The following is a 27,422-nucleotide window of genomic DNA, read 5'->3' on the forward strand; positions in this document are numbered from 1 at the left end:
CTAACATTGCACCTCGGTAGGTTTTAGGTGGCGAAGTAGGGGGTTGAAGATTTTTTAAAGAGACAGTACTTCAACTATCAAACGGTCGAATAGTCGAATGATTTTTAGTTCGAATCGTTAGATTCGAAGGTCGAAGTAGCCAATTGGATGGTCGAAGTAGCCAAAAAAAACATTAGAAATTCTTAGTTTTTTTTTTATTCTATTCCTTCACTCGAGCTAAGTAAATGGGCCCCTCAGTGTGACATGACAGATGAGACCACGGGTGATATTCATGCTGTATCTTGGATCTGCCACTGAACACAAGGAGAGGTCTTCTAAAACCTTGTCACATCTAGAAGCAGTAATTTACTCCATGTTTACTAACAAAGTAAGTACTTATTTTGGAGAATATTTGCTACAGATGCATAAAACCATGACTTCTAAATTGACCAAAGTTCCTCTTTATCCCAGTTTTAAGGTTTTCCATGCAATGTCAGCATTTCTCCGAAAACTCTTTTAGCAGCGCTGAATACTCACAGATGTTGTTTCCTCAGGTAAGATTGTCAGGTGTCAGCCCTTTGGAACTGACATACTACTAGCTGCATATCGAGACATGCTTGGTATTTGAGGAGCATAAATTACTGAAGTTCATAGCTGACATTTCCATACCAACAAAGTCAAGCAAATACTTGTTATATTCCCTATATACAGTAGACTTTGTAGGTACACTACCAATCTGCTAACCAAGAAGGAAGCTCCTGTTGGGGGTAACTGTAGTTTCCCGGTGCGAGCGGCCATGTTGTGCAGTGTGCTTGCACATAATGAGCGGCTGACATTCCACTCATGCACATACTGAGCAAATTGCGGCATTCGCTCATTCTATCCATGCGTCTGCCCCAACATGGCTGCTCCAACCGGGAGCTCCCTCCTGGTGTGGCTGTTCTAGCGCTGGCTGGGGCAATTTTTTTTTTAAAAAAAAAAGAGCTACGGTTACCCCCAACTGCAGTGCAGGCTCTATTCTCCTGCACCTTTGGCAGGGGAAAATGTTTTAGGCCAGCAGGTGCCCTTTAAAGTGGTTGTTCACCTTTGAGTTAACTTTAAATATGATTATGAGACAATTTGCTCTTGGTTTTTATTTATACTTTTTGAGTTCTTTAGCTTTTTATTCAGCAGCTCTCCAGTTGCAATTTCAGCAATCTGGTTGTTGGGTCCAAATTACTCTAGCAACCATTCATTGATTTGAATAAGAGACTGGACGATGGATAGGAGAGGCCCTGAATAGAAAGATTAGTAGTAAAAAGTATCAACAGCAATACATATATATTTTTACAGGGCATTTTTTTTTGTTTTGTTTTTTATTTATATCGGTCTGTGACCCCCATTTGAAAGCTGTAAGTAGTATAAGAATTCAAATAATTCAAAAACTAAAAAAAGTCTATTGCTTAGAATTAGCCATTCTAGAACATACTAAACATTAACTTAAAGGTGAACCTTTCCTTTAATAGCTTGGTCCATTCAGAGTTTTCCCAAACTGCCCCACTGGGGGACTCCTAAGCTGCTCCGTGTCTACTCATGGGGAATTGGCATTTAAGGATTACTTGGAAGGACCCGAACTGGAGAAGGCCAAGCCATAAAGAAGCCTGTTTTTAAGCAAGAACCCTTTAATTATAAGAAAAGACAATTGTACTTTGAGCTATAGCAATATAAATAAATCTTCATATTGAGACATACCTTTGGAAAAAACAAAATAATCAAACCCATCCGGCTTGTGGGAATTTGGCAAAGATATTGCAGATACAATGCTGTTTGGGATCCCCCTCCAAGTTGATCGAACTGAAATCTCTTGGTGAAGAATTCCTGTGTAAGGGAAAATGGCCTCATCATTGTAAATATTGCTAGCTTCACTCTTTATACATGTGACAGCTCTGTATTGAATGGACAGTATATCCCATGTTGTGTTCAATGAATAGGACTTGTGCTGAAAATTCATTTTGCCTATTTTAATTGGGAATGTTAATGTTGCATTGTACATAAACACTTCATTATAAATGGGGAAAATATATAGTACCCATGATAAAAATTGGTTTCTGCCTTATTTTTTTTTAATCACTAATGGTTTTGTTTTTACACTTCATTTTACCACTTCATCAGTTTCTAGTTTAAACAGAGAAAATTTGATCTGTTTAAACAACACCTTTCTTTGATGTTACCATGTTTCTTTAGGCTAAGGCCAAAATCAGCTTGCTGAAATCCATGGGCCAGTTTCAGCCTCTCACCGCAAGCAGTGTCCTCTTCTTCTTTCATGTCCACTCCGGCACGAACACACACGGCAGATTTGGCATATAAAGTTTTCAGTTTCAAACTAGCTTGATTCTTGGCAATTGTAAAAGGAGGCTGTCATGGTGATGGCATGCCAGATTAGTCGCCCGTGATAAATCTCCTTTACTGCAGGGGCTATTAATCGGTAAATCTTTCCCATAGACAATAAAAAGGATCTGCTTCTTTTTTCCAAGGTTGCCCGGCGTTTCCTTGTGAGGCAACTAACTTCTTGTAAGTCTACAAGGCTAGTGCCAGATCAGGCTGAAATCCACATGCCAGTATCCTCTTCTTTCACGTCGTCTGGATCCGTGTCTGCTCCGGCATGAACACGCACAGTGGGTTTCGGCACTAAGTGCAAATTATCTGGTTTCTTTGTCGAAATCAGCCTAGTGTTCATGCCAGAGCAGACACAAGGGTTCCTCACAAGGAAATGTTTTTATTAGCAGAGGTTATTTCTGTCTGTGGGAGAGCAGTTGGATTAATCTCCCCTGCAGAAGAGGTGATTTATCACGGGCGACTAATCTGGTGTGCCGTCACCATGACAGCCTCCTTTCACCATTGCTAAGAACCAGATAGTTTGAAACTGAAAACTTTTTATAGTCTTCATATGCTTTATTTAGTTTGCGTGCAGACATAGGGGCCGATTCACTAACTTCGAGTGAAGGATTCAAAGTAAAAAAAAAAGGTTTTTTTGGGCTACTTCGACCATCGAATGGGCTACTTCGACCTTCGACTACAACTACGACTTTGAATCGAAGGATGCGAAGTAAAAATCGTTCGACTGTTCGACCATTCGATAGTCGAAGTACTGTCTCTTTAAAAAAAACTTTGACCCCCTAGTTCGGCATCTAAAAGCTACCGAAGTCAATGTTAGCCTATGGGGAAGGTTCCCATAGGCTTGGCTTACTTTTTTTGATCAAAGGATATTCCTTCGATCGTTGGATTTAATCGTTCGATCGAAGGAATAATCCTTCGATCGTTTGATCGAACTATCTGCGCTAAATACTTCGATATTCGAAGTCGAAGGATTTCAATTCCTAGTCGAATATCGAGGGTTAATTAACCCTCGATATTCGACCCTTAGTGAATCGGCCCCATAATATTCATAGCTAAAATGCTATTTTGATTGGAAAAATAACGTCATACTTATAGGTCAGCACATCTGTTCATATACTATAATTGAAAAAAAAAAAAAAAAAAATCAATAAATACTACAAACACAGAAGTCGCTCATTGAGCAAGACTTAAAATTAAACCCTAAATTCCCATAACAGTAATGACCTAGGTTTTCAAAGTTGTGCATGGATGGTTGCCATCTTGGGCTTTGTGAGGAGTGCCCACAACACTGCACATTGTCAGTTTGCTCAAGGGAGCTAAACTTAGGAGTTGTTGCAAATCATCAAGCAGAAAATGAGATGTGTATATCAGAAGCTGATGCTAATTGCACTCGTTTCTGAGATGCCATGTAATCAAAATCTGAATTCATTACTAAGCCACATTTTCAGGGGGCATACGTTATGCATAATATATGTGGGACCATAAAAAAAATCACCGTATGTAAAATTGAGGTTTCACAATAGTATATTGTGACTGGGTGCCTAAGCTCAGGGAGCTACTGGGGACATCTTTGGAGGCACAGATCTTTTGTGGTGGCCTTGGCTGATACAGAACCCCAAAACATAATGTTCATACTTTCTGCTTTAACGCTTTGTTACACTTTAGTTCTTTAATGCAGTACACTTGTCATGCTAGTATTGACTTGAAATCCTACCTAATGGCTCCTGCTTAATGGTTATCACGGTTCTCTGTATGTTTCTCTGCTGTTTCTGTATATCTCGTGGATAACGGTACTTTACGGTTTGAATATTGTGAGAGTAGATTGGGTATTGTACAGTCGGCTGCCTTTTTTTCGTGCATCGTTTGGATTGTTCTTGCCGGAAAGTGTATTTCTGAACGTTTCCACCTGCAATAATATTCTCAATGTTTAGACAAAGGAAGTGGTTATTAGATCACCTCTCAATGTTCTAAAAGCAAAAGGAAGCACACAGCTGACTACACAGAACACTTCCAGGTTACTTATGGTTTGGCAACTGCAGTCTAGTTTTCTAGTTTCTTAACAGGCCAGTTAAATGAAACATTAAGGGGCAGATTTATCGAATAGTAAATTCGAATGTGAGATTTATCACACCTTGACCAAGGGAACAGTCCTAATTCTAATATTCGACACCTATAACCTGTAGAGTTCATGTACAAGTCAATGGCAGAGGTCCGTTGAGTCATTTGGTGATGGTAATAGCCTTCCTGACATTCGAGTATTTTTTCAGGAGAAAAACTCTTTTATTAGTACGAATTCAATATGATTCAAATTTTCAGGTCGGAACCATTTGATTGAATATTAAACATTCAAATTTTTTTTTCTTAAATAACCTCCCAGTAGAATTGTGAGTATATTTAAATTAAAAAAAAAAAATCACATGAATTTGAAATTCGACCTTTGATAAATGGGCCACTAACTTATGCATCTAATAGTAGTACAGGCAAGGGACCTGGAGTTTTACGGATAAGGGATACTTTAAATCTACAAAAAAAAATCATGTAAACATTAAATTATCCCAATAGGCTGGTTTTTCTTCCAAAACAGATTAATTATATCTTAGTTTGGATCAAGTACAAGGTACTGTTTTATTGTTAAAGAAAAAAGGAAATCATTTTTTACATTTGAATTATTTGATTAAAACGAAGTCTATGGAAGAGGGCCTTCCCGTATTTCAGAGCTTTCTGAATAATTGGGTTTTCTGGACAACAGATCCTATACCTGTACAGGTACAGGATTTAAAGCTACAGTACAAAGTGACAATTTAGCCTAGACTCCAAGCCTTCTATCTAGTTTATCCCAGGTTTTAAAGAATTCCAACGTACCTCCTTTGAAGAAGTAAACAGACTCTGGTCTTGTTTTGAATCCAGCCACAGATAGGACTGCTGTGACTTTACCTTTCAGACCACCAAATCCTGTGGAAATTTCTTTAGGATATCCCTTGTCCATGACATCATTGGTGAAACGCCAATACTGTGGACCCTGCAACAAAAATAAGTACATTTATTTATGTATTTATTTTGAAAATAACTGGAATTTGACTAGATAGCACAGATGTACTACAACAATTTCTTGAATAAGGGGCTCTGAACAAAAACAATCTAGTCACTGTTTTCAAAGCCCATCGCTGTATGCATGCTTGATCCAATGATGAAACTCTGACTGTTCAGTTAAACCTGAAGATGGGGAGATGCCTCGATAGCTTTTGCTCTCCATCTTCTTTTTATACAGTAGGGCACTTGACCCGAAATTCTTTCCTTCTCCAAATGTTTGATACTTTCTGAAAGATGCTCCCCGTTACAATCTATATACCACTATGCCAGAAATTTTATCAGAGTGATAATGATACAATCCAGTTGGCACATTTTTTTTATTACAGCAACATCCATGCTTAGGATTTTTTCTGGCTCACCCAAATTTATTCTTATTCTGTATTTTTGCATTCCTCCAGATTAATTTAAAGCTAAGTAGGCAGTGTTGGACTGGGGTATCCAAAGCCACTTCAGGGCCCCAACCCCAGCTCTGTATGGCAAACCCAATGACACCCCATCGGGGGAACCCTGCCCTAGCTGCAAGATCTGCCACATGGAAAAGCCAACGCCCCAGCCCCTCTGTGCACGCAATTGCTCATGGCCTGTACCCTTTTGACAAATCGGGGATGGGGCCCCACAGATACCCAGTCCATTCTTGTAAGTAGGTATTCTTTTCTTTACTCTGATATACAGAATATGAGCAACTGGTCACAGCTCTATTGAGTGTTTAAGGATTTTAGTGTCCTGGCAAACTGCTGTCAGCTTACTGTTCACCAATCACCATTGATAAATAGAAAATATGACTTGCCCTGGGAAATCCATAGTGATGGTGTAATTCAGAAAAGTGATGGTCTCTAAAGAAATTTATAGTCTTGGGGCCAAATCAGGCTGACAAGAGGGAAACATGAAACAAGGGTCGGTTGAAAGATTGTCAAAGGATATTGTGACACCAGAAGTGATAGAGAAATTTGGAAAATAATGGAATATGGCTGCTTTCAAATTAATTAAAATTTTGCCAGTTCTGATATGAGAATAACGTATAATCTTTCTATATCTTGTTTCCAGTTCCAGGATGTCCCCAACACAACGCTTCCTGTTTTATATCTAACAACTTAACAAATTAATTTAAATTTTGCCAGTTCTGATATGAGAAAAACGTATAATCTTTCTATATCTTGTTTCCAGTTCCAGGATGTCCCCAACACAACGCTTCCTGTTTTATATCTAACAACTATAATTAATATTGTGTATTTATAAACAGCAGACACTGTATATACTGTGTATACACTGGACAACATAAGAGGTAATGAGAGCCCTGTTTGATAAAGCTAACATCTAAAAGACTGTAAATCAAACTAAAATAGATCCGCACCTTAATAAAGAATGTTTTTCCAGCACAGTTGCATCGTGTAAATACTGTGTCGACAGGAGAAGGGATGCCCCACACGTCACTGATTTTCCTTGCTTGTCTGACAGCTCCTCCCTGGTTCAGCGTCCAGAAATAATGACCTGAAAATAATCCAAAATTAGATTTTCACTTATTAAACCTAAATAAATAAATCTCCAGCTGCCTCAGTGACGGCTTTGCAATCCTCTACTATGAAAATCTGTATTTCTAACCAACATAATGAAAGCTTGTTGTTGAATTTTTGGTAGTTGGAGTTGCATGGAATGAAACGCAGTTAGATTTTTACTGCAAATGAGAAATTCCACTTAGACATCTTTTAGAATTAAATATAGAGCAACTGGACTTGCTGAGCAGATTTACCCATACCATGACCTGGATGTATAAAAACCTTCATAGACAGATTCTACTTGGACATTTCCTAAAATTCTATTTATGCTTACAGCCTGCTCCCTTTTTTGTATCCTTGGCCACCACACCTATGCATACACCTTGTGGGTCAAAAGTCATCACTAGAAATCATGTTGTAATGGTGCATTGTATATGTGTACAAAATATGACTTTCACTGTATGGATGGTGAATAAGAATGGTTTGGTATCTTCTTATTGATATTGTCTCATCTAGTAACATTGTTATGAAGGAGTAGTTTGTCAAGCTTTAACAACCCCATGCTCGTTTGTGTTCTATACATTCTGCTTTATGTTCCATATATTTATCTAAATATGTTCTTGCATACATTTGAGAATCTTACCTCTAAAAACTACCATGGAGCCATTTTGCAGTGTGGTCATTCCATTCACAGGTTGCCCATTGCATAAATTCATCTGGGGATCTAAAGCAAAACACGGGGAGGCACATTTATCAAGGGTCGAATTTCAAATTCGTGTGAGTTTTTTTAAACTCCCCTAAACTCACATAAATTCAAAATTCAACCAATCGAAATTCACTATTAAAATCAAATTTTTTAAAGTTGGGCAAATTGAAACATCCTGAAAACTCTATTCGAAGGCTGCAAACATCTTCAAATTGATCCCTGAACCTTTCCCATTGATTTAAATAGCAATTTGGCAGGGTTTAGGTGGCGAATAGTCGAATTCTAATTCCAGAGTATGAAAAATCTCGAAAATCAAATTTGTATTTTTTAAAAAAGCTCGAATCAAATTTGGATAACTCCCTAGTCGAATTTGAAAGTTTTGACCATGAAATAAAATTTGAAAATTCAAATTAGAATTTTCAATTCGACCCTTGATATATCTGCCCCTTACTGTTAGCAGTTCTTTGTGCACACGCCATTGTGAAGGTGAAAGATGGGACATCCCTAACTTTTTTTTACCCATGAGCCACACTCAAATGTAAAAAGAGTTGGGGAGCCCCTATATGGACTAGCAGCCTACAGGAGGCTCTGTTTGGCCTACACCTGGTTTTTATACCACCAAAACTTGCCTCCAAGCCAGGAATTCAAAAATAAGCATCTGCTTTGAGGTCCAAGGGATTAGGTTTTTGGTGCAAGATGGCTAGGCCACATTTTAGGTGTTGAATATTAAACTTTTTGGCGTAGAGATGCTATAAACTACAATATTAAAACATTTGTTTAAGTTGGATGGTGGGTTAAAAATGGGAGATATTCAGCCTGTAATCTTTGCCATATACTGTAGGGCCCACAACCTAAGTGTAGCAGCACATGGATTAAGATATACAGTGCTTAGATGTCAGGCCATCATGGGATCAACACATGCCATGCATTATAAAAAAATAATTTTTATAGGATGGATTAGGAATTTGTACTTATAACCATATTTGCTGATTTTATTCTTTTCCCCTTGTGCTTGGTGTGTGGTGTAGGTTTTAGCAATTTGGTGCATAAATTTTGCTTGGATATCCAAATAAATTGACTAACAGATATTGTACAAATTGTGTGTATATATGTGCTAGGACAAATTGCATTCATCCAGTCATTTGGCCCATGGACCAGTACAATGTGTTGCAAGCAAAGCTTGGAAGGTGGTGAGGCCCTTGTCTCATTACTTTACAAATGCACCTATCAGGATATCAGATTTTCTTTTTGAACCTAGGGAAAATAGGATTGCAAGAAGATCTTGCCTGAATATTTCCCTCCAGCCAGAAAATTAGTCAGACAACTCCGTCAAACCAAGTCAATTTGCACTGCATCAAACTGGTTTGAGCAGTGGTTCTTTTGGATTCAGACTTGGATTCAAAATACCTTTTCAGTAGAAATGAAAGGGAAATTCCCAGTATCTTGCAAATGACAGGCTTGGCTTTCTGCTGAAAATATAGCGGATTTTATAGTTTTATGTTGGTCTTGGCAAGCAGTGGTAGAACTGATTGTGCAACAAATAACATTTCATTTTGGTAAAGTATTTCTGAGCAAAATGAAATGGGCTGTTTGTGCTAATGTATCTCTTCCAGTTAATACTCACACAACACTAAATTTATTTCAGTAAATTAGTTTACTTTTTTTCACTAATCCCCATGCTAAAGTATACATATGGGAAATTTTGGAATTATCTCCATCAAGGTAGGATCTACAATACCTCCTGTAAAGCGGTTTCCCTTTTTATTTTGACATTGCTCTTCTCAGACCTTCATTGCTGTGCTGTTGTTTTCCGTGGAAAAGTCTGATGCATGGTTCAGCTTGTTTTGTGACAAAATGCCTTTGACAATTATGCTGATCAACATCACATTGTCTTCTGAAATCGCTGCTTTTCTAACCCGGGACCTGCCAGTTATTCCCTTAGTCTGTTGCATTTATAGTTACTACTGACTTGTGCAGAACTGACACCATATTAAAAAAATACAGTCAGAAAAACATGCGCTGTGATTTGCCAAAAGCTAATTTGACTTGTTCATCTCATAGAATTTGCAGTGGGTGCTACTGCAATTAGACTGCAAGAAAAGGTTGCATTTTGGATTAAAAGAAAAAAGAAAAAAAAGTTGCTTCCGAATAAGCACTATGCACATTGTACTTGGTTTGTAAGACAGATCTTTGATTTACAAATACTAAAGACTGCTATTGCACATGCAGTGGTCGAAGGATATAATTTGATAGAAGGTGTGGAATTAATAAATTGGCGATTGCCTGCTCTATTCGATTAGTTGATAGGTAAAGTAAACACTCAAACCATTCTGTGCTAACTGTAAAAGTGCCGTATTCTGTTGCATTTTTGGGGAAAAAAACAAAATACTATTTTGTGATTAATTTTAAAATTTGTTCTCATTGTGTTTAGGAAATGTTTGTGACTAAATCAAAAGCATTTGTCCAAGTATTTTGCGGATAATCACAATTCTGATACACAGAGTAGTATTTTAAAAGAAGATACTTACCCTGTGGACTTCTGATTTTCTTAAGCAGCAATATCCAGGCTGCTGATTTATTTGTTTTATGAGATGGAAATAGCAAATGCTTCCTGCTGATCTCCTCCACAATCTGAATGATTGTTTTATTGGGCAGTAGTTTTTCATTTGGTTGATCCACTCTGGATTGGGTTGTGAAGTGTTTCGGTGGACTATCACTAGGATTTTGAGAAGGCAGCTTTGTTTCTGAAGAAGGGGTACTTACACTTGTGAAGTTGGAATGTATCTCCATACATATTTTTCTTATGAGCTGGAGGTCACTCTCTGATATTCCAAGTTTGTTCTCTTTATCAAGAAGCATCTCACAGATGCTAAAGTGGTCAAGTGAATGAGGAGGGTTAGCGTTATATTTATTTTCCATCTGTTCTACAGAGATGACCCTTGAACTTGAAGTGTTCCTGTTATCACTTTTTGGCACAGTAGGCCTCTTTTCCACATCATATTTCACTGTGCTTTTGGGAAACGAAGAAACTGAAGGGTTTTTAGTCTGTTGTTCTCTTATCAATGGCTTATTAGTTACTCCTTTTGTAGTGTTGTCTTGTTTTTCTGATGATTTAACTGTGGATTGCAGAGAAGCAACATTTACTTGTGTTGTTGTGGAAACACTTTTCATTGGTTGTGTGTCTGAACTGGTAGTTGTTGTCTCCTTAATATCTACAAATGTTCTGTTGCCAGATGTATTCACATCAGATGAAGTGAGTTGTGGTTTAGAAGTTGGTAAATCTTCTGTTTTTTGTCCTGGGGTCGGAGATGAATATCCATGTGTCCCTTCTGTACTTGAACTATTCTCTTTACTTTCCACTGCATTGCTAGTAGGGACTGAAACAATAGTTTGTGTTGTAAAAAACACTGTGCTGTGCCCAGAAGAAACTGAAGGGTTGTTAGTCTGTTGTTCTGTTAGCAATGGCTTAGTAGTTCCTTCTTTGGTAGTATTGTCTTCTTTTTCTGATGATTTAACTGTGGATTGCAGAGAAGCAACATTTACTTGTGTTGTTGTGGAAACACTTTTCATTGGTTGTGTGGTTGAACTGGTAGTTGTTGTCTCCTTAATATCTACAAATGTTCTATTGCCAGATGTATTATCAGATGAAGTGAGTTGTGGTTTAGAAGTTGGTAAATCTTCCGTTTTTTGTCCTGGGGTCGGAGATGAATATCCATGTGTCCCTTCTGTACTTGAACTATTCTCTTTACTTTCCACTGCATTGCTAGTAGGGACTGAAACAATAGTTTGTGTTGTAAAAAACACTGTGCTGTGCCCAGAAGAAACGGAAGGGTTGTTAGTCTGTTGTTCTGTTAGCAATGGCTTAGTAGTTACTTCTTTGGTAGTGTTGTCTTCTTTTTCTGATGATTTAACTGTGGATTGCAGAGAAGCAACATTTACTTGTGTTGTTGTGGAAACACTTTTTATTGGTTGTGTGGTTGAACTGGTAGTTGTTGTCTCTTTAATATCTACAAATGTTCTGTTGCCAGATGTATTCACATCAGATGAAGTGAGTTGTGGTTTAGAAGTTGGTAAATCTTCAGTTTTTTGTCCTGGGGTCGGAGATGAATATCCATGTGTCCCTTCTGTACTTGAACTATTCTCTTTACTTTCCACTGCATTGCTAGTAGGGACTGAAACAATAGTTTGTGTTGTAAAAAACACTGTGCTGTGCCCAGAAGAAATGGAAGGGTTGTTAGTCTGTTGTTCTGTTAGCAATGGCTTAGTAGTTACTTCTTTGGTAGTGTTGTCTTCTTTTTCTGATGATTTAACTGTGGATTGCAGAGAAGCAACATTTTCTTGTGTTGTTGTGGAAACACTTTTCATTGGTTGTGTGGTTGAACTGGTAGTTGTTGTCTTCTTAATATCTACAAATGTTCTATTGCCAGATGTATTATCAGATGAAGTGAGTTGTGGTTTAGAAGTTGGTAAATCTTCCGTTTTTTGTCCTGGGGTCAGAGATGAATATCCATGTGTCCCTTCTGTACTTGAACTATTCTCTTTACTTTCCACTGCATTGCTAGTAGGGACTGAAACAATAGTTTGTGTTGTAAAAAACACTGTGCTGTGCCCAGAAGAAACGGAAGGGTTGTTAGTCTGTTGTTCTGTTAGCAATGGCTTAGTAGTTACTTCTTTGGTAGTATTGTCTTCTTTTTCTGATGATTTAACTGTGGATTGCAGAGAAGCAACATTTACTTGTGTTGTTGTGGAAACACTTTCCATTGGTTGTGTGGTTGAACTGGTAGTTGTTGTCTCCTTAATATCTGCAAATGTTCTGTTGCCTGATATATTCACATCAGATGAAGTGAGTTGTGGTTTAGAAGTTGGTAAATCTTCCGTTTTTTGTCCTGGGGTCGGAGATGAATATCCATATGTCCCTTCTGGACTTGTACTATTCTCTTTACTTTCCACTGCATTGCTAGTAGGTACTGAAACAATAGTTTGTGTTGTAAAAAACACTGTGCTGTGCCCAGAAGAAACATTTTTCTTTTCAGATAGCTTAAGTGTGCTATATTCTACAGTACTTGTTTGATTAGGGGTATCATACATATTTCTGACTATACTAGAAGATGGCTCATTTGTTTGGCCAATAGAGGTACTGGAATTTAGCATGGAACTGGTAGATGTCTGCAATCCTTCAGAACTGGTTGTATGACTATTATCGTTAGTTTTATTATCTGGTGTGCTTTGTTCCTGGAGAGTGGTCACTGCGTTCACTGAAAAACCAAAAGAAGGTGTAAATAAATTATTGGTACTCTTTGAAAATGTATCTTCAAGGCTAGTATTTACTTCCGTTGTGCCACTGCTTAATTTTGGGATTGTTTCTGTTGTGCTTTCTGGTGTATTAATAGTATAATGGCTGCTCAGTCTAGTTAAATCTGTGGCTTCTGTAGCTGAAATGTTTGTAAAAAGTACTCCTGGTCCAAATGTAATGTCTGGAACACCAGCATGCTTTGAACTCAACTCTGGTGGCTCAGCTACTGGAGACTCATATTTAGTTAACTGTTTATGTAAAGTGGATATGGGGACACTGCTTACATCAGTCATAATGGGAGTGTTGGATGGATGATCTTTCTCTTTCTGCATATTACTAGGAGGGTAAGATTCAGTGCTTGCATTACTTGTAACTACATCCGTTTTCTTTGGTTCTAGTGTCGTAAACTCATTAAAGAATATTGAAGTGCTTGTTGTATATACAGTTGTGTCTCTAGCATTCTCATCCCATTTCCCTGTAGACACTGAGGACTGTGGTGAACTAAGTGAATGCATTGTGCTTTCTTTGATGTTTTCTGTTGATGTCTCTAAATCTGCCTTTAGAGAACTAGTGTATACTTTGCTTGGTCCTATGGTTGGTGATACCGATTTCCCTTCCTTGCCATCCGTGAACAAAGATGACATAATATTGCCTCTAGTTGTCTCAACTAAACCTGTAGTCAAAGGAACAGATTTTTCACTAGTTTTATCTAGTATTGTAGGTACATGTTTCACAGTACTGTTGGCTATTATGTGATGCTCTTTTGAAGTTATTGTGGATGTTTCTGGACTTTTCTGATCTGTATTTATATGTGCAGTGAAAAATGATGACTGGTTTGTAAGTGTTCCTGTTGTAGAAGAAGCTGGTGAAGATGTATCTGATGAGGATACATCAGAATTTGTTTTATCTGTAACCAAATGTTCCTTTTGTTCAACTTCTTTATATAATGAAGTGCCAATTATGGGGTCTGTGTAACTTGCACTGCTATGTGTAGTTAGCTCATTCTCAGGTGATGTTTGCCCTTCATGTAGTTCTTCAGTGACAGCCCTGGTTTGTTCCAAAGATGCAGTACTAGATCTAAAAGTATCAAGCATTGTTTCTGTGCTGGCATCACTTGAATTGTAGGGTAATAATTGTGCTGTTGAACTTATTGTATGCCTTGTACTTGTTGTCCATATTTCTGTCTTAGGTTGTTCTGTACTTACTCCTACTGTTGAGTCTTTCTCATTTGCTAGATTTGGCATTTGAGAAGCTGTTATGCCAAAAGTAAGACTGTTTCCAGTGGCAGCTATAGTAGACAAGTGTTCTTCACTTGCTGATCTATTTAAGCTTTTCCCGTCTGGGGTATCTGGAGTTTTTCCTATATTCAGTGTTCTATCTGCATTTGTTACAGTTTCAAAGTGTTCCACAAGGTCATGGGTGGTCTCTAGATTAGGTACTGTTTCACTTAGTTTATTAATATCTTTATTGGTTTGTCCAGTCACAATAATGGGACTAGTGCCAGAGATTCCATCTCCTGCAATTGCTGTGAAGCTTTTTTGGGGGAAATCAGTAGGGTATGAAGTTTCAGATACCTGACCTATACTCTGTGCATCTATGGGTTTCAAACTTGCTGTAGAAAGAACAGATATAGATTTTGTACCTGTTTCTGTTTTTACAACCACTGGAGGGTTTTCTGTGATTTCAGGTACACTCATTGTTAGTCTGAAATTACTTGTGAGTGCTCCTTCAGTAACCACATCACTTATGGTATTTAGATCATTTGTATCTCTAGTGGCAAGTTCCATACTAATAATTTCAGTAGGTACATCTGTTTCTGAAGATCTTGGTTTTTCAGATATTTCACTAGGAAAAGAGGCTGCTGGGGATTGATCTATTTTTTGTTCTTCTGTTGTCACCATACATTTTTTTAAAGTCATAGCTGGAGAAGTATTTTCTCTTAAGGGTGCTGTACTTTCCACTGTCGTTGTAATTTCTGGTATCTGGGAGGCTTCAGTTATGGTTACCATTGGCCTAACATCTGGGGTTTTATTTATTGCGCTTGAGCTTTCCTGACCACCGGTTGATGTTGTTCCTTCAGTTACTATGTTGGGATCTGTAAAGACATCAACTTTGGAATCACTTGTATGTTGGTTTAGTGTGTGAATATTGGGGGTTGTATCTAATATTTTATGACTAGACAAGTCTCCTGTCTTTGATCCCACTGTTACTGATAGTGAAGTGTCTATAGGGAGTTGTGTCGTTCCAGATATGCTTGTCTTTTGCATCTCAGTTTTATCTGAAGACAGTGTTGATAAAATGATTGCACCTAAAGTATTTGTTTTTGAAGTAACCGTATTGGCACTTGAGGTGGAGTGTGAGGCAGCAGAACCAATATCTTTAACAGATACTGCATGATCTGCAATGGTATCACCATTTAATTCCACAGGCTGTGGAGCTTTTGATGATTGGTCTGTATGCTGCCATTGTGTGGGCTCCACAAATGCTGAATCTGGTGTTTTGACACTAACCATACCCTCAGTGTTTCTCTCATTTGGAACTGTCTTTGGCATATCTGTAAGACTTTGTTTTGTTTCAGGGGTGTTTACTATAGCTTGCTCACTTGTAGCCTCATTTATTGATGTTTTATGTCCTAGATTTACTGTTACTGTTGGACTTAAGATATTATTTGTATTTATTTGTTGAGTGTTCATAGTAGAAGCATCTGTGGGGGCTTCACTACCCTTTGTATCTAACAGATTAGTATATCCTTTATCTATATCTTTATTTAAAACTGTTGATAAATGTGCTTCCTTAGTCAGAGTAGATTGTTCTGTACTCTGTGTAGAATGTGTGCTGTAAATAACTTCAGTTCTAGTGTCAGTGGCTGACTCAGGAATCTCTGATTGATCTTTTTGTGGTGTTTGTGTGACAGCTGGTCTACTCTCATTTTCTTTTACAGTTGTTGACTTGTATATATTAGATGAGTGTTCTGTTGTACTTGCTGTTTGCTCTGTTATATCTAAATTATTGGAGCTGGAGCTACTTTGTGTTGGAACTTTAGAATGGATATAATCAATATAACCTGGTGTCACAGTGTCTCCTGTATGTATCTCTGAAGGCTGTTTTGCAACAGTGGAGGCCAGCTCTCCATTTAAGCCTCTGTACATTGTTATTGTTGAACTTTGTGACTGGCGTGTGCTGTTTTCTTGAGCAGGACTCAAAGATTGTGGTGCATCTACTGTTGGCAAGCTAGACCCAACTAAATCGATAGGGAGCTGTGTCGTTCTAGTTATGCTAGCCTTTTGCATCTCAGTTTGAGTAGTTTTATCTGAAGACAGTGTTGATAAAATGATTGCACCTAAAGTATTTGTATCTGAAGTAACAGCATTGGCACTTGAGGTGGAATGTGAGGCAGCAGAACCAATATCTTCAACAGATACTGCATGATCTTCAATGGTATCACCAGTAGAACTGTGTATACGTTCCTCATTTAATTCCACAGGCTGTGGAGCTTTTGATGATTGGTCTGTATGCTGCCATTGTGTGGGCTCCACAAATGCTGAATTAGGTGTTTTGACACTAACCATACCCTCAGTGTTTCTCTCATTTGGAACTGTCTTTGGCATATCTGTAATACTTTGTTTTGTTTCAGGGGTGTTTACTATAGCTTGCTCACTTGTAGCCTCATTAATTGATGTTTTATGTCCTAGATTTACTGTTACTGTTGGACTGAAGATATTATTTGTATTTAATTGTTGAGTGATCATAGTAGAAGCTTCTGTGGGGGCTTCACTACCCTTTGTATCTAACAGATTAGTATATCCTTTATCTATATCTTTATTTAAAGCTGTTGATAAAGGTGCTTCCTTAGTCAGAGTAGATTGTTCTGTACTCTGTGTAGAATGTGTGCTGTAAATAACTTCAGTTCTAGTGTCAGTGGCTGACACAGCAATCTCTGAATGATCTTTTTGTGGTGTTTGTGTGACAGCTGGTCTACTCTCATTTTCTTTTACAGTTGTTGACTTGTATGTATGAGATGAGTGTTCTGTTGTACTTGCTGTTTGCTCTGTTATATCTAAATTACTGGAGCTGGAGCTACTTTGTGTTGGAAGTTTAGAATGGATATAATCAATATAACCTGGTGTCACAATGTCTCCTGTATGTATCTCTGAAGGCTGTTTTGCAACAGTGGAGGCCAGCTCTCCATTTAAGCCTCTATTCATTGTTGAACTGTGTGACTGGCGTGTGCTATTTTCTTGAGCAGGACTCAAAGATTGTGGTGCATCTACTGTTGGCAAGCTAGACCCAACTAAATGGTCTGGACTGGTTTCCACTGTTACAAGAGCTGAGCTGTCTGCAGGAACTTGAGTTGGCTCTTGCACAGCTGTCTTGGGCACTTCATTTGTTGGACTTGACTGTCCAGATTGTGTTATCTCAGTAGATGTTATATTCAGTGCATATGCTGTGTATAATTGTTCTGTGTGCCCACTTAAGTTATTATCAGAACTTTGGCCAATGGAGTTAGATACACTTGTGAGTACTACTGTAGTAGTTCTGTCTGTGTATTCCTTTGAAACCATCGGTGGATTGTTTCCATCAGGCTCACTGGGCAAAACAAAACCAGATACATTATCTGTAACTCGTGTTACTGTTGAGTCTGTTGTTGATATGCCTCTTGATATTTTTGATGTTTCAGGGTGGCTCATTGATGGACTCATTCTCAGTGTTGTTAAAATAGTTGTTGACATGTCTGTGAACACGGTTTCAGCGGAAAATGAAGAATTTTTACTTTCAGAATGTGTGGTTGTTAAGCCATCATTGATGCTCCCTTCTGTACTAGCAGTTGTCTGTTGTATTTTTATCTCTGTGGGTAACAAAGTAAAATTCTCCATATTCTGTGATGAAACAGTAGGATAAATAAGCAATCCATCCTTATTTGCTTCCTCAAATAAGGGTGTGTTTTTATCCATTTCTTCTGTTGTCATTGATTGTGTTGTATATGGTGTCCATTTAATAATAGTTGAGTTTTCTACAGTTATTCTTGAATCCCCTGTATTTCCTTTCTGGTTTCCTGCCCTTTCTTCATCAGTAAGTGGATTATTTGTATGAACTAAGGTTGTTTTGTCAATATTTCTATAAAATGAAGTCACTGTGTCGCTACTAGTTGTGATTTGCGGCTGCTTTGAAATACTGCCTACATTTTGAGAAGGATCAGTACTTGTTTCATTTACTGGTCTACTTGTCAAAGCAATAGAAGTTCTCACATTATTTTCATCATTTGCAGTTGCCTTACTTGTGCTATCTTCTGTTGGTTGGGCAGGATTTTCTGTTTGCTTGAAAGGTTCTTTCGTTTTATCCGTAGAAGCGCTTGAAAGGTCAGTAAAAATGTTCATCACAGGGGTAGTTTTCAAGGAATGTTCATCTGTAGATAGAGGTTTAGGTGTTTCTGTGCTATAAAAGGTTTCTTTTGGTAATGAAGTAGGTAGAGAAGTAGTTGATGGGGTTGTCTGCAGAAAGACCATTCCACTCCCATCATCTCCAGAGCCTTCATCTCTAGGAGTTGGTTCAGGTGTTCGAAGAAAGTCCTTGTCCTTTTTTCTCTTTGGGGGTATTAAAGGCTTTACATCTAGAAAGCAAACCTTCAATTAATGTATGTTTTCTTGACCAGTACATCTAAGAAAGGCTAGTAGAAGAATTATTAATTTTATATGTTTTTAAATGTAATCTTAGTATGAAGATGTTCCACAGAGATGAAACCTTGTATTAAATACACATGGGCAACAAAGGAGCAATAGATCAAAAAAATCTTAAACATTTAAACTGGGTGTTTAACAAAGTGTCACAAATAGGCAGGGTTGCATGCTTAGCACACCCAGAGCTTTAACATAATAATCACATATCATAAGAGAATAATCATCTCTTACCAGGAATCTTTTTGTTATTTTTATTCTTGACATCTTTATTATTTTCAGACATCCGTCTGGTCGTTGATTTGCTTCTGCGACGGGAAGATGATGATTGAGAAGAATTTGTGAACTCGCTTTCCACAATTTCTGATTAAAATAAAGAAGCACACTGAAGGAAAGAATAATAATGTTTTTATACTAATTTAGTTTTTTCAAAATTGAATGGTGTAGCACTGAAACACAATAGTAGGCTAATGGCACACAGGTCATATATGCACTAGTGGACCAACTGCGTATTATAAGTCTTAGGGTCATTACCCTACACAAGAAATATGAGGCTGAAATTTGACAAACAAACTGTATTACATTGAAGAAAAACATACTCAGAATTTCATTTGAAAATTATCCATAAATTCCCATTATCATTGATGCTGTGTAGCCAGGCAGAATCATAACTAATTCGTTTTACATATAATCAACATTTCTTATATCAAGAAAACAAATTGTTAAAGGAGAACCAAACCCTTTATATTAAAAATCTCATACCCCCTTCCCTACATAGACCCCCCTCCCTGCTCCCCCCCAGCCTAGGTGGTACCCTTGGTAAATGCCCCTAACTCTTTACTTACCCCTCATTGCAGATTCAATGCATCGGAGTTCACAGGCGCCATCTTCTCTTCGGTAATCTTCATGTCTTCTTCCGGCGCTTTGGCAATTTCCGTGGATGCACAGTTGTTAAAAAACCAGCAGACTGCTCCAACTGCGCATGCGCCGATACGCCACTTACTTCATGAAGATTACCGAAGAGAAGTACATGGCACCCATGAACTCCAATGCCCTGAATCTGAAAAGAGGGGTAAGTAAAGAGTTAGGGGCATTTACAGAGGGTAACACCTAGGCTGGGGGGGGGGAGCAGGGAGTGGGTCTATGTAGGATAGTGGGTTAGGGGATTATAATATAAAGGATTTGGTTCTCCATTAAAGCTAGGACCTCAGCAAATTTAAAATACACATTACATACAGTATTTCTTTAATTGAGGGAATTAGTCATTAGCAAGGGAGCACTTGCAGAACCAATGCTTCCCCAAACATCTAAGCTTTCCTTACCCTGATCCGAACCCTTAAGGAAGGAAGATTCTATGACCAGTTACAATGTCTAAGATTTACAGATGCAGCAGTATAGCATTCTTGTATATGGTCTAATTGTATGTATAGTTTGTTCCCTTCTCCAGTTTGTCACATTTTTTATTGTTGTACCTTGTCTTTCTTCCTTTGAATCAACCTTCTTTTTTCTATTGATGTCTTTAGGTGGAGGTTTCTTTTTGTTGACTATTTTTGATGGTTCTGTAAAAAAAGAAACACTTAACCTTAAGCAAAATCGATCCTACATTGATGTTGTACACAAAAGATACCCATATGTGCACCTAGCAACTTCCAGAGAGTACCAGTACATTCTTCCACTGTGGGCTGATTATTATTGGTTAAGTGTGCAAGCGCATGCCTAGACATGGTGGCAATTGGACACAACTAACAAGTGTCAACTAAATAGGGGCTAGCACTGTTATTGATTGCAATAGAAGGGGCACACCTCCATATGTAATAAAAGTCAATAAGTTTCCTAAGTAGCAATAATCCATAGCAACCAATAAGATGTTTGCTTTTAAACAGGTGACCAGTAAATTCTACCTGCTGATTGGTTGCTTTGGGATATTGCTCCTGGGCAAACTTAGTGCCTTTTATACATAACCCCAATAAGCTTGTCAAGATTAATGCTATACAGTATTTTTGGCAAAAACACAACATTGTGGGTATTCAATTCCAAAATCTACATCTAGTTTTGTAAATGTGCCCTAAAAACTTAATGACATTATTTAATTCTATAATATTATCAATGTCTTCTATAAAGAATGTGGTATGTGTCAGAATAACGATCAAAGACCCACAATTATTCTTGTAAGGTCCCAGATTTTAGGGGCAAATCACTAGTAACCAGGTGAAAAAAAGTATAAGGCCTAAAACCTGTGTCAGATATACTAAATATCAAACTGGAGAACCCAGAAGGATTCCAGGCAGCTTAAAAGTTAATGAAATTACACATTTATCAAAGCATTTACTGCGTAGGTTTGTGTGTCAGAATCCATTAATCGTTCAGCAGTTAAACACAATTTTGCACTATAAATCAGTTCCCATCAGTGGCGGAACTACCGGGGGTAGTCCAGGGGGTGCGACTGCACCGGGGTCCGCACCCCCTCAGAGCCCGCCTCTGGTCCTCTCACACGTAACACCTCAGTGAAAATTGGCTCGGGAGGGGGGTGGCCTGCACCCATGCCCAACAGGTTGTAGTTCCGTTACTGGTTCCCATGAATGTAATACATTCTAGTGGACTGTATTGATTTACTCAACAGGAGCCAAGGTTGGGAATTTGCTAGCCATTGCTTTGCTACTACTGACTGAAACTCAGCTGTCGTAACAGTGGTGAGGTTTGCCACAAGTTGCCAAGAATCTGCAGAACAACTGCTTTATGGTTTACACTTTTTTTAATTGAAGGTTTGTTTTTTTACTATACCTTCTGTATCATCTTCCAAAAAATTTTTTATTATTCTCTTCCTTGGACCTCTGGAGACTGGTTTCTTTATCTGCTTTTTTTCTGATGTATCTGGGCCCTTAGAAGGATCTGCAGAAACACATGTATCCTTGTATACAGTATGCTATAATGGAAACCTGTTCTGCTGTAACTTTTTGTGCAAGCGTAAAGTTATGCCTTTGCGCAAACAAATTTAGCTTTGTGCAAATTTAATATAGCTTTTTGTTTGTGAATTTCATAGTTTGCGCCAATGCTCAGTAAATGTAATAACACTTCTTACTGAAAAAGTCGTTTTGCTCCAAAAGATTACAACACCTTCAAGCACTTTTAAGAGTGCGCAATTAAAATTCGCAATGCACAATTAAATTTTGCAATGCAATAACAGTTTAAGGAACAATATTACATTGTGAGATGTGGATTTTTATTCTTATTGATGCAAATTGCTTTCCCTTCCTTCAGATCTGTGTATTTTATATTTCACGTGAATACCACATTACTACCTTTCTTTTCCCCCTTGGGATTAGTCTTCTCTTTTCCTTTTATATCTTCAGGTGAAGGTTTCTTTTTATTGCTTTGCTTCGTTAGCTCTGTGAAAAAGCAGAGGAAATTAAATAAATGGATAGTCATTAAATGCCTAGATTTTTTGCCAAAGTTTAATGAATTGTTTATATGTTTTGGGTGACATAATAGATTGGCGATTTCTATTTGGTTACCATCTTTCTCTTGATTTTTATTTATCTCTTTTTTGTTTGTCTTAGGTGGAGACCGTTTCTTTGCAGTCTTTGGAGTAGTTGATGAGGGTGGGTTATCAGTAGAATCTGAAACAATAAAAATGTAAAATAAATGATGACATTGTGTAAATAGTTATACAGTGCACATGCAATTAGACCCTCCTAAGGGCAGAGACACACGTGGAGATTCGGGGAGGTTTAGTCACCTGGCAACAAATCGCCTCTTGTTGTACGACTAATCTCCCCAAAACTGCCTTCCCCCCGCTAGAATCAAAATCGCCGGCGGGATGGCACTCAGAGTGCTTCGTTTTCCGAAGTCACCTGAAGTTTCCTCATCAGGCAACTTCGGAAAACAAAGCGATCCGAGTGCCAGCCTGCCGGCGATTTAGTTTCTAGTGGGGGAAGGCAGTTCAGGGAGATTAGTCGCCCGAAGAAGAGGCGATTTGTCGCCGGGCAACTAATCTCCCCGAATCTCCACGTGTGCCTCTGCTCTAAAACCAATGTTCTAGATTTATAAATTAGTATGATTGAGATAGCCCACCAAAGACCAGTAAGATTAAAAAGTAAATGCATCATATTAACCTCATAAAATCACATGAACTAAAAGAATACTTTTTTACCAATTATGTTTTTTGTTCACTAAAGCAATGCAGAAATTTTCATATTAAATAATACCTTTTTCCAAATTGATTTTGATGAGTGGGTCGTGTTTTGCACTACAGATATATACTTAATTTAAAGCCTATGATTAACACATAAGGCTATATTTTTATACTGATATGTTTTTGACACAGCCCTATTTTTTGGCTGTGTTGCAAATCAATATTAGCCAACAATTTGGTACTGTCATTACCTTCCTTTGAGCCATTTGGATCTTCAATATCATCACCAACACGTGGAGTTTGGGGTGTCATTAGTGCATTTTCATTATTGTCAGGAGGTGGCGGTAAAGAAGGAGTGAAACTTTCTTTAATTGGTTCTGGAAATGGGAACATGTTAGTATATTAGAAATTATAGCCACATGTGTACTAAGGGGTATATTTATCAAGGAGAAAGATAATTCTCCTCTCATTATTATTATAATTGTTATTATTATATCTTTGCATAATATTCAAAAAGCCTTGGCATCGTCTCGCACTCAAGACTGTAGGGATTTGGTGACTGTCCTCTTCCTGCACATTTCCTTTGTATTCATGATTTAAAATACTATGGTCACAAAATAATTTTCAATATATTTGTTAATGTTGTAAAGATTTGTAGTTCTGTTCTCGGTGTTTCCATTGCTATTCTAGTCTAAATAGCCTTGGTACACATAGCCACAGTGTTATTTCTTGCCTTCCTCCTTCCAGTGCATTTCCATACAGTATATGTAGTGTTCCTATGTGACAAATCATCTTTTCTCTTCCCATCTTACTCTCTCATCCACACCTCAAACCAAAAGAATATTTTGTAGAGCAAATATCAAGTTGCCTGGTATGAGGTCTATCAATTAGTAAGTGAATTTTCATAGAGTAACAATTATAATAAACTCATAATTATTATAATGTTACATATAATATTATAATACCCAAGAGCCATGAATATCCTGTAAATTATATCCTTATAAATGGTGCTTAGCCATGTTATCAGTTATAATCGAAGCTTAGTGATGTCATCAGTTATAATCGAAGCTTAGTGATGTCAGCGGTTATAATCGAAGCTTAGTGATGACATTTCTGTCACATGACTCACTGAAATTTATTTATTATAATAAATAAAGTGTTGCAAAATATGAGGCTGGAGGCCTCGTGTTTTTATATGGTCATGGAACTCCTCTGTAACTTATAATATCCTTATATTTTACAAGAGGGGGTACTTTAGTCACTATATAATATAGCAGCATGAAGGCTGGTGTGTATTTGCTTCATAAACACAATTATAGTTTATATAAATACACTGCTGTGTAGCCATGGAGGTAGCCATTCAAGTTGAAATAGGACTAAATGGCACAGGTTACATAAGAGATAGCAGATAATTAGTGATGGGCGAATACATTTGCCTGACGCGAGTTGAGCATCAAAATTATTCAGACGCCCAATGACTTTAATGTATTTTGACCAAATAATCATGCGTATAAAAATTGATGCTCACGTCAAAATTATTTTGACGCCCATTGACTTCAATGCGTTTCGCCAATTTTTCGCCTTTTCATGAATTTCTCTGTAAATTCGCGAATTTGTCGGTGAAGCGAAACTGCATAGATTTGCCCATCACTACAGATAATGTCCATAGAATACAATGGGTTTAGTTTCCTGTTTAAGAGCTAAACTTATTGTACAGTATGCTACAGAACTCATCTTCAACATGAATGGCTGCCCCCAAGGCTACACTAGAGCTTTTTTGTATAAACTATAGTAGAGTTTCTAAAGCAAACACACCATTTTTAGCAGTGCAAGTAAACACTTCATTATGTTTTAATTATTTAAAAACACTTTCTTTACTGTTCCTTGAATAGAATCAAATTTACTTTTTAAATGTAGTCTGTATGCTGAATAGCTTAGATATCTTTTAATGTAACTAACTTTATAATTTATTAAATAGCCATAAAAATGCCATAATATAGTGGACAAAGTTGGCCTGTAAAGTATTGGCATCATTCCCAGTAATCCTGCATCATGGCAACTGGCAAGACAACAAGACTTTATGCACTAAGGATTTTTGCTGAGAAAAGTTGCACCACAAATCTCAATATTGGTGACTAGTGATTGGCGATTCTGTGGGGAATTTACAGCGAAATTTGCAAAACACATTGAAGTCAATGGTAGTCAAAATAATTTTGATGCACATCAATTTTGACGCAGGTGTAAATTTTTATACATGTGAATATTTGGTCCAAATGCATTAAAGTCAATGGGCGTCTGAATAATTTTGATGTGCGACACTTTTTCTGTGCACGGCAATACTGACGCTTCAACTGGGCTTCAACTGTGAGTCGTCATTGTATACCTGTTGCATTTGCCTTTGGATTCAATTTTTTATCTTTTGGCTTCTTTTTCTTTGGGTCTTTTCTAGTTCGTTTTATTGTGGTCCCCTTCGTCCGAGTAGTAGAAAACATAGATGATGTCTCATTTTCCTCTGTTTCTATTAAAAAGAAAAACATAAACATTAAAAATATATACATTATTTCTATAAATGGCATTTTGTATTTATGATATATAAGGATTATTGGAAAATGTTTCCTCAAAACCCTAATCGAAACTGCACATAGGCTGAGTTGTTCACAATCCACCAATGATATTGAGGCACGTGTAGCCAATAACAGTACAGAATCAGTTTTCTGAGGTTTATATATTTTATTTTGTCAAAACTGGTATTAAAAATACCTTCAATGTCCTCCTCTGTCTCTACAAGTTTCTTGGGTTTCTTCTTTGGGATTTTAGGTTTTTTAGGTGGTTGCTTTTTCTCTTTCACTGGTTGTGGGGTTATGACGTTTGGGGGTGGTGTTGTTGAGTCCTGGTCAGGCTCTGGAACACAAAACAAGAATGGCTTTGAGAAAAAAAACACAAAATGACTCAAGTTTGAGTTTATTAGTTACATATGCCAAATATAAAATAACCTGTGGGTACAAAATATTTTGCCCACCGAACCCAGAGTACAACATAGAAAAACGGACAAGCAAAGTACCGGTTGGTCTAGGGCACAGAGATCTGAGCTGTACTTGGTTTTGCTCAAATCTGTGTTCTTTGTGGGCAGAAATTCTACCCCCAAACATGCCCATTTTTCCTAAATACCTTCTGGTTCATCTTCATATTGTATTATAATCTTCCTTCTCCTTTTTGCTGGTTTAACGGTAGTAATTTTAACTTTCCTTTTTTTGTTCTTTTTTCTTGATGATGGTTTTAAACTTGGAGAGGAAGGTGCTTTTTCGTTGGCATCTGGATTAGAGTTAATGCTTATTATTACATAGAGAGCTTAATACTGAGCACAAGAAGTCAAGAGGACAGACGGAACACACGCGTAGTGGCCAATGCCACCATGTAAGATTAAGAAGTGAAAAGAGGAGCTGAGATATATGTATATGTATATATACATATATAGTTACTGGTGAACCCCTATTTAGTCACCTTCTGTGTCTTCTTTTGGCATTAATGCTTTCTTATTTTTCTTCTTTCTTGAATTTTTGGGATATTTTTTCATAGACTTTTTAGTAGAGAGCTTTGAGGATGAATTGTTCCTTTTTAGGTCTATAAGCAAATACAAGTTATAATATTTCATTACATGTCAGTGTGGTTATCTCATTGCTATTAACTTAAAGAGAGTGCGGCTTGCATAGTTTAATAAATAATAGGTGGAATTTAGTAAAGACAGATGGGGGGTTGGAATAACTGGAAGATTAGTTAGCAAGAATGAACTCTTTTTATACTCAGTTATACATGTATTAGATTTATATAGATAAAAAAAATTGAATGCATATACTAGTATACTATGTGGGGAATACATAATTTATTTATATATGTCCCCCATAAATCCAGTCGATTGTTCACCTGTTTCTTCCATTGCAACTACAACTTTCCTATGTTTCTTCTTTCTTGTTTTTTTGGGATTTTTTTCCAAAGGATTTTTAGGGGAGGATAGTTTGCTTCCCTTTAGGTCTATAAGTAAATACAGTGAAAATTACCATTGTCTCAAGGTGACATACTTCAATTTATTGATGACTACCAAGAAGTGTAATGTTCCAGTGAAGAATGATATATGCCTTAAATAAAATAAACTACATTTTTACCCAAAAAATGTCTAATAGGTGAATGCTGTTGATCATCTCATAATGTGAAACATTAGAGATACATTCATGTCTAAGACTAATCTGTACCTTCTTTTTCCATGATCCTTTCTTTCTTTGGATTCCTCTTCTTCAAAACTCCTGTGTTCAGAGTTTATGCGGTTTAATGCCACACCCAGAATATTATGCAAAACACAGTAGCACAAGAGAAGTTGATGGACCCTTGACAAGGTGACTTCACATAAACCTACATATTTCCTTCACAGATTAAAAGGTTCCAATCTATATTATCTTTGCAATCAGGGCCGGATTTACATACTGTAACTCGGAATGCTGGTCAATAAGGAGTTGGGTATTATATGGAATGACCATTTCAATGGTAAAGGTTGTCCTTATTGGAGTGTAAGCAACAGAAAAGTCATATGAGTGGGAGGGAAGATTCTAAAGCCTAGGAGTACAGCTCTTAATTGTGTGTTGGTAAAAGGAACCATTGGTGATTCTGTAGAAATCCTTCATGATCATAT

At 37.4% G+C, this 27,422-nt stretch overlaps 1 protein-coding gene across 7 annotated transcripts in view; it reads right to left on the reverse strand.

Moving 5' to 3' along the window:
• Positions 1–27,422, reverse strand: part of prg4.L (proteoglycan 4 L homeolog) — a 39,950-nt gene that overhangs the window by 502 nt on the left and 12,026 nt on the right. For 2 of the 7 annotated variants that reach the window (XM_041590699.1, XM_041590695.1), the window contains 14 exons: positions 25,502–25,642; positions 25,125–25,259; positions 22,993–23,118; positions 22,122–22,226; positions 21,909–21,995; positions 21,391–21,498; positions 20,082–20,168; positions 18,844–18,972; positions 10,173–18,545; positions 7,582–7,662; positions 6,797–6,933; positions 5,218–5,374; positions 4,070–4,261; positions 1,711–1,836 (listed from right to left, as the gene is read on the reverse strand). In XM_041590699.1, the coding sequence (XP_041446633.1) occupies positions 1,711–1,836; positions 4,070–4,261; positions 5,218–5,374; positions 6,797–6,933; positions 7,582–7,662; positions 10,173–18,545; positions 18,844–18,972; positions 20,082–20,168; positions 21,391–21,498; positions 21,909–21,995; positions 22,122–22,226; positions 22,993–23,118; positions 25,125–25,259; positions 25,502–25,642 (9,984 nt within the window). Of the gene's footprint in view, positions 1–1,710; positions 1,837–4,069; positions 4,262–5,217; positions 5,375–6,796; positions 6,934–7,581; positions 7,663–10,172; positions 18,546–18,843; positions 18,973–20,081; positions 20,169–21,390; positions 21,499–21,908; positions 21,996–22,121; positions 22,227–22,992; positions 23,119–25,124; positions 25,260–25,501; positions 25,643–26,242; positions 26,445–26,662; positions 27,070–27,422 lie in introns of those variants that run through there. The other 5 variants (XM_041590698.1, XM_041590700.1, XM_041590701.1 and 2 more) reach the window with 5 other exon arrangements.

This window comes from Xenopus laevis, chromosome 4L, assembly GCF_017654675.1.
Source record: "Xenopus laevis strain J_2021 chromosome 4L, Xenopus_laevis_v10.1, whole genome shotgun sequence".
Taxonomy (NCBI): Eukaryota; Metazoa; Chordata; class Amphibia; order Anura; family Pipidae; genus Xenopus; species Xenopus laevis.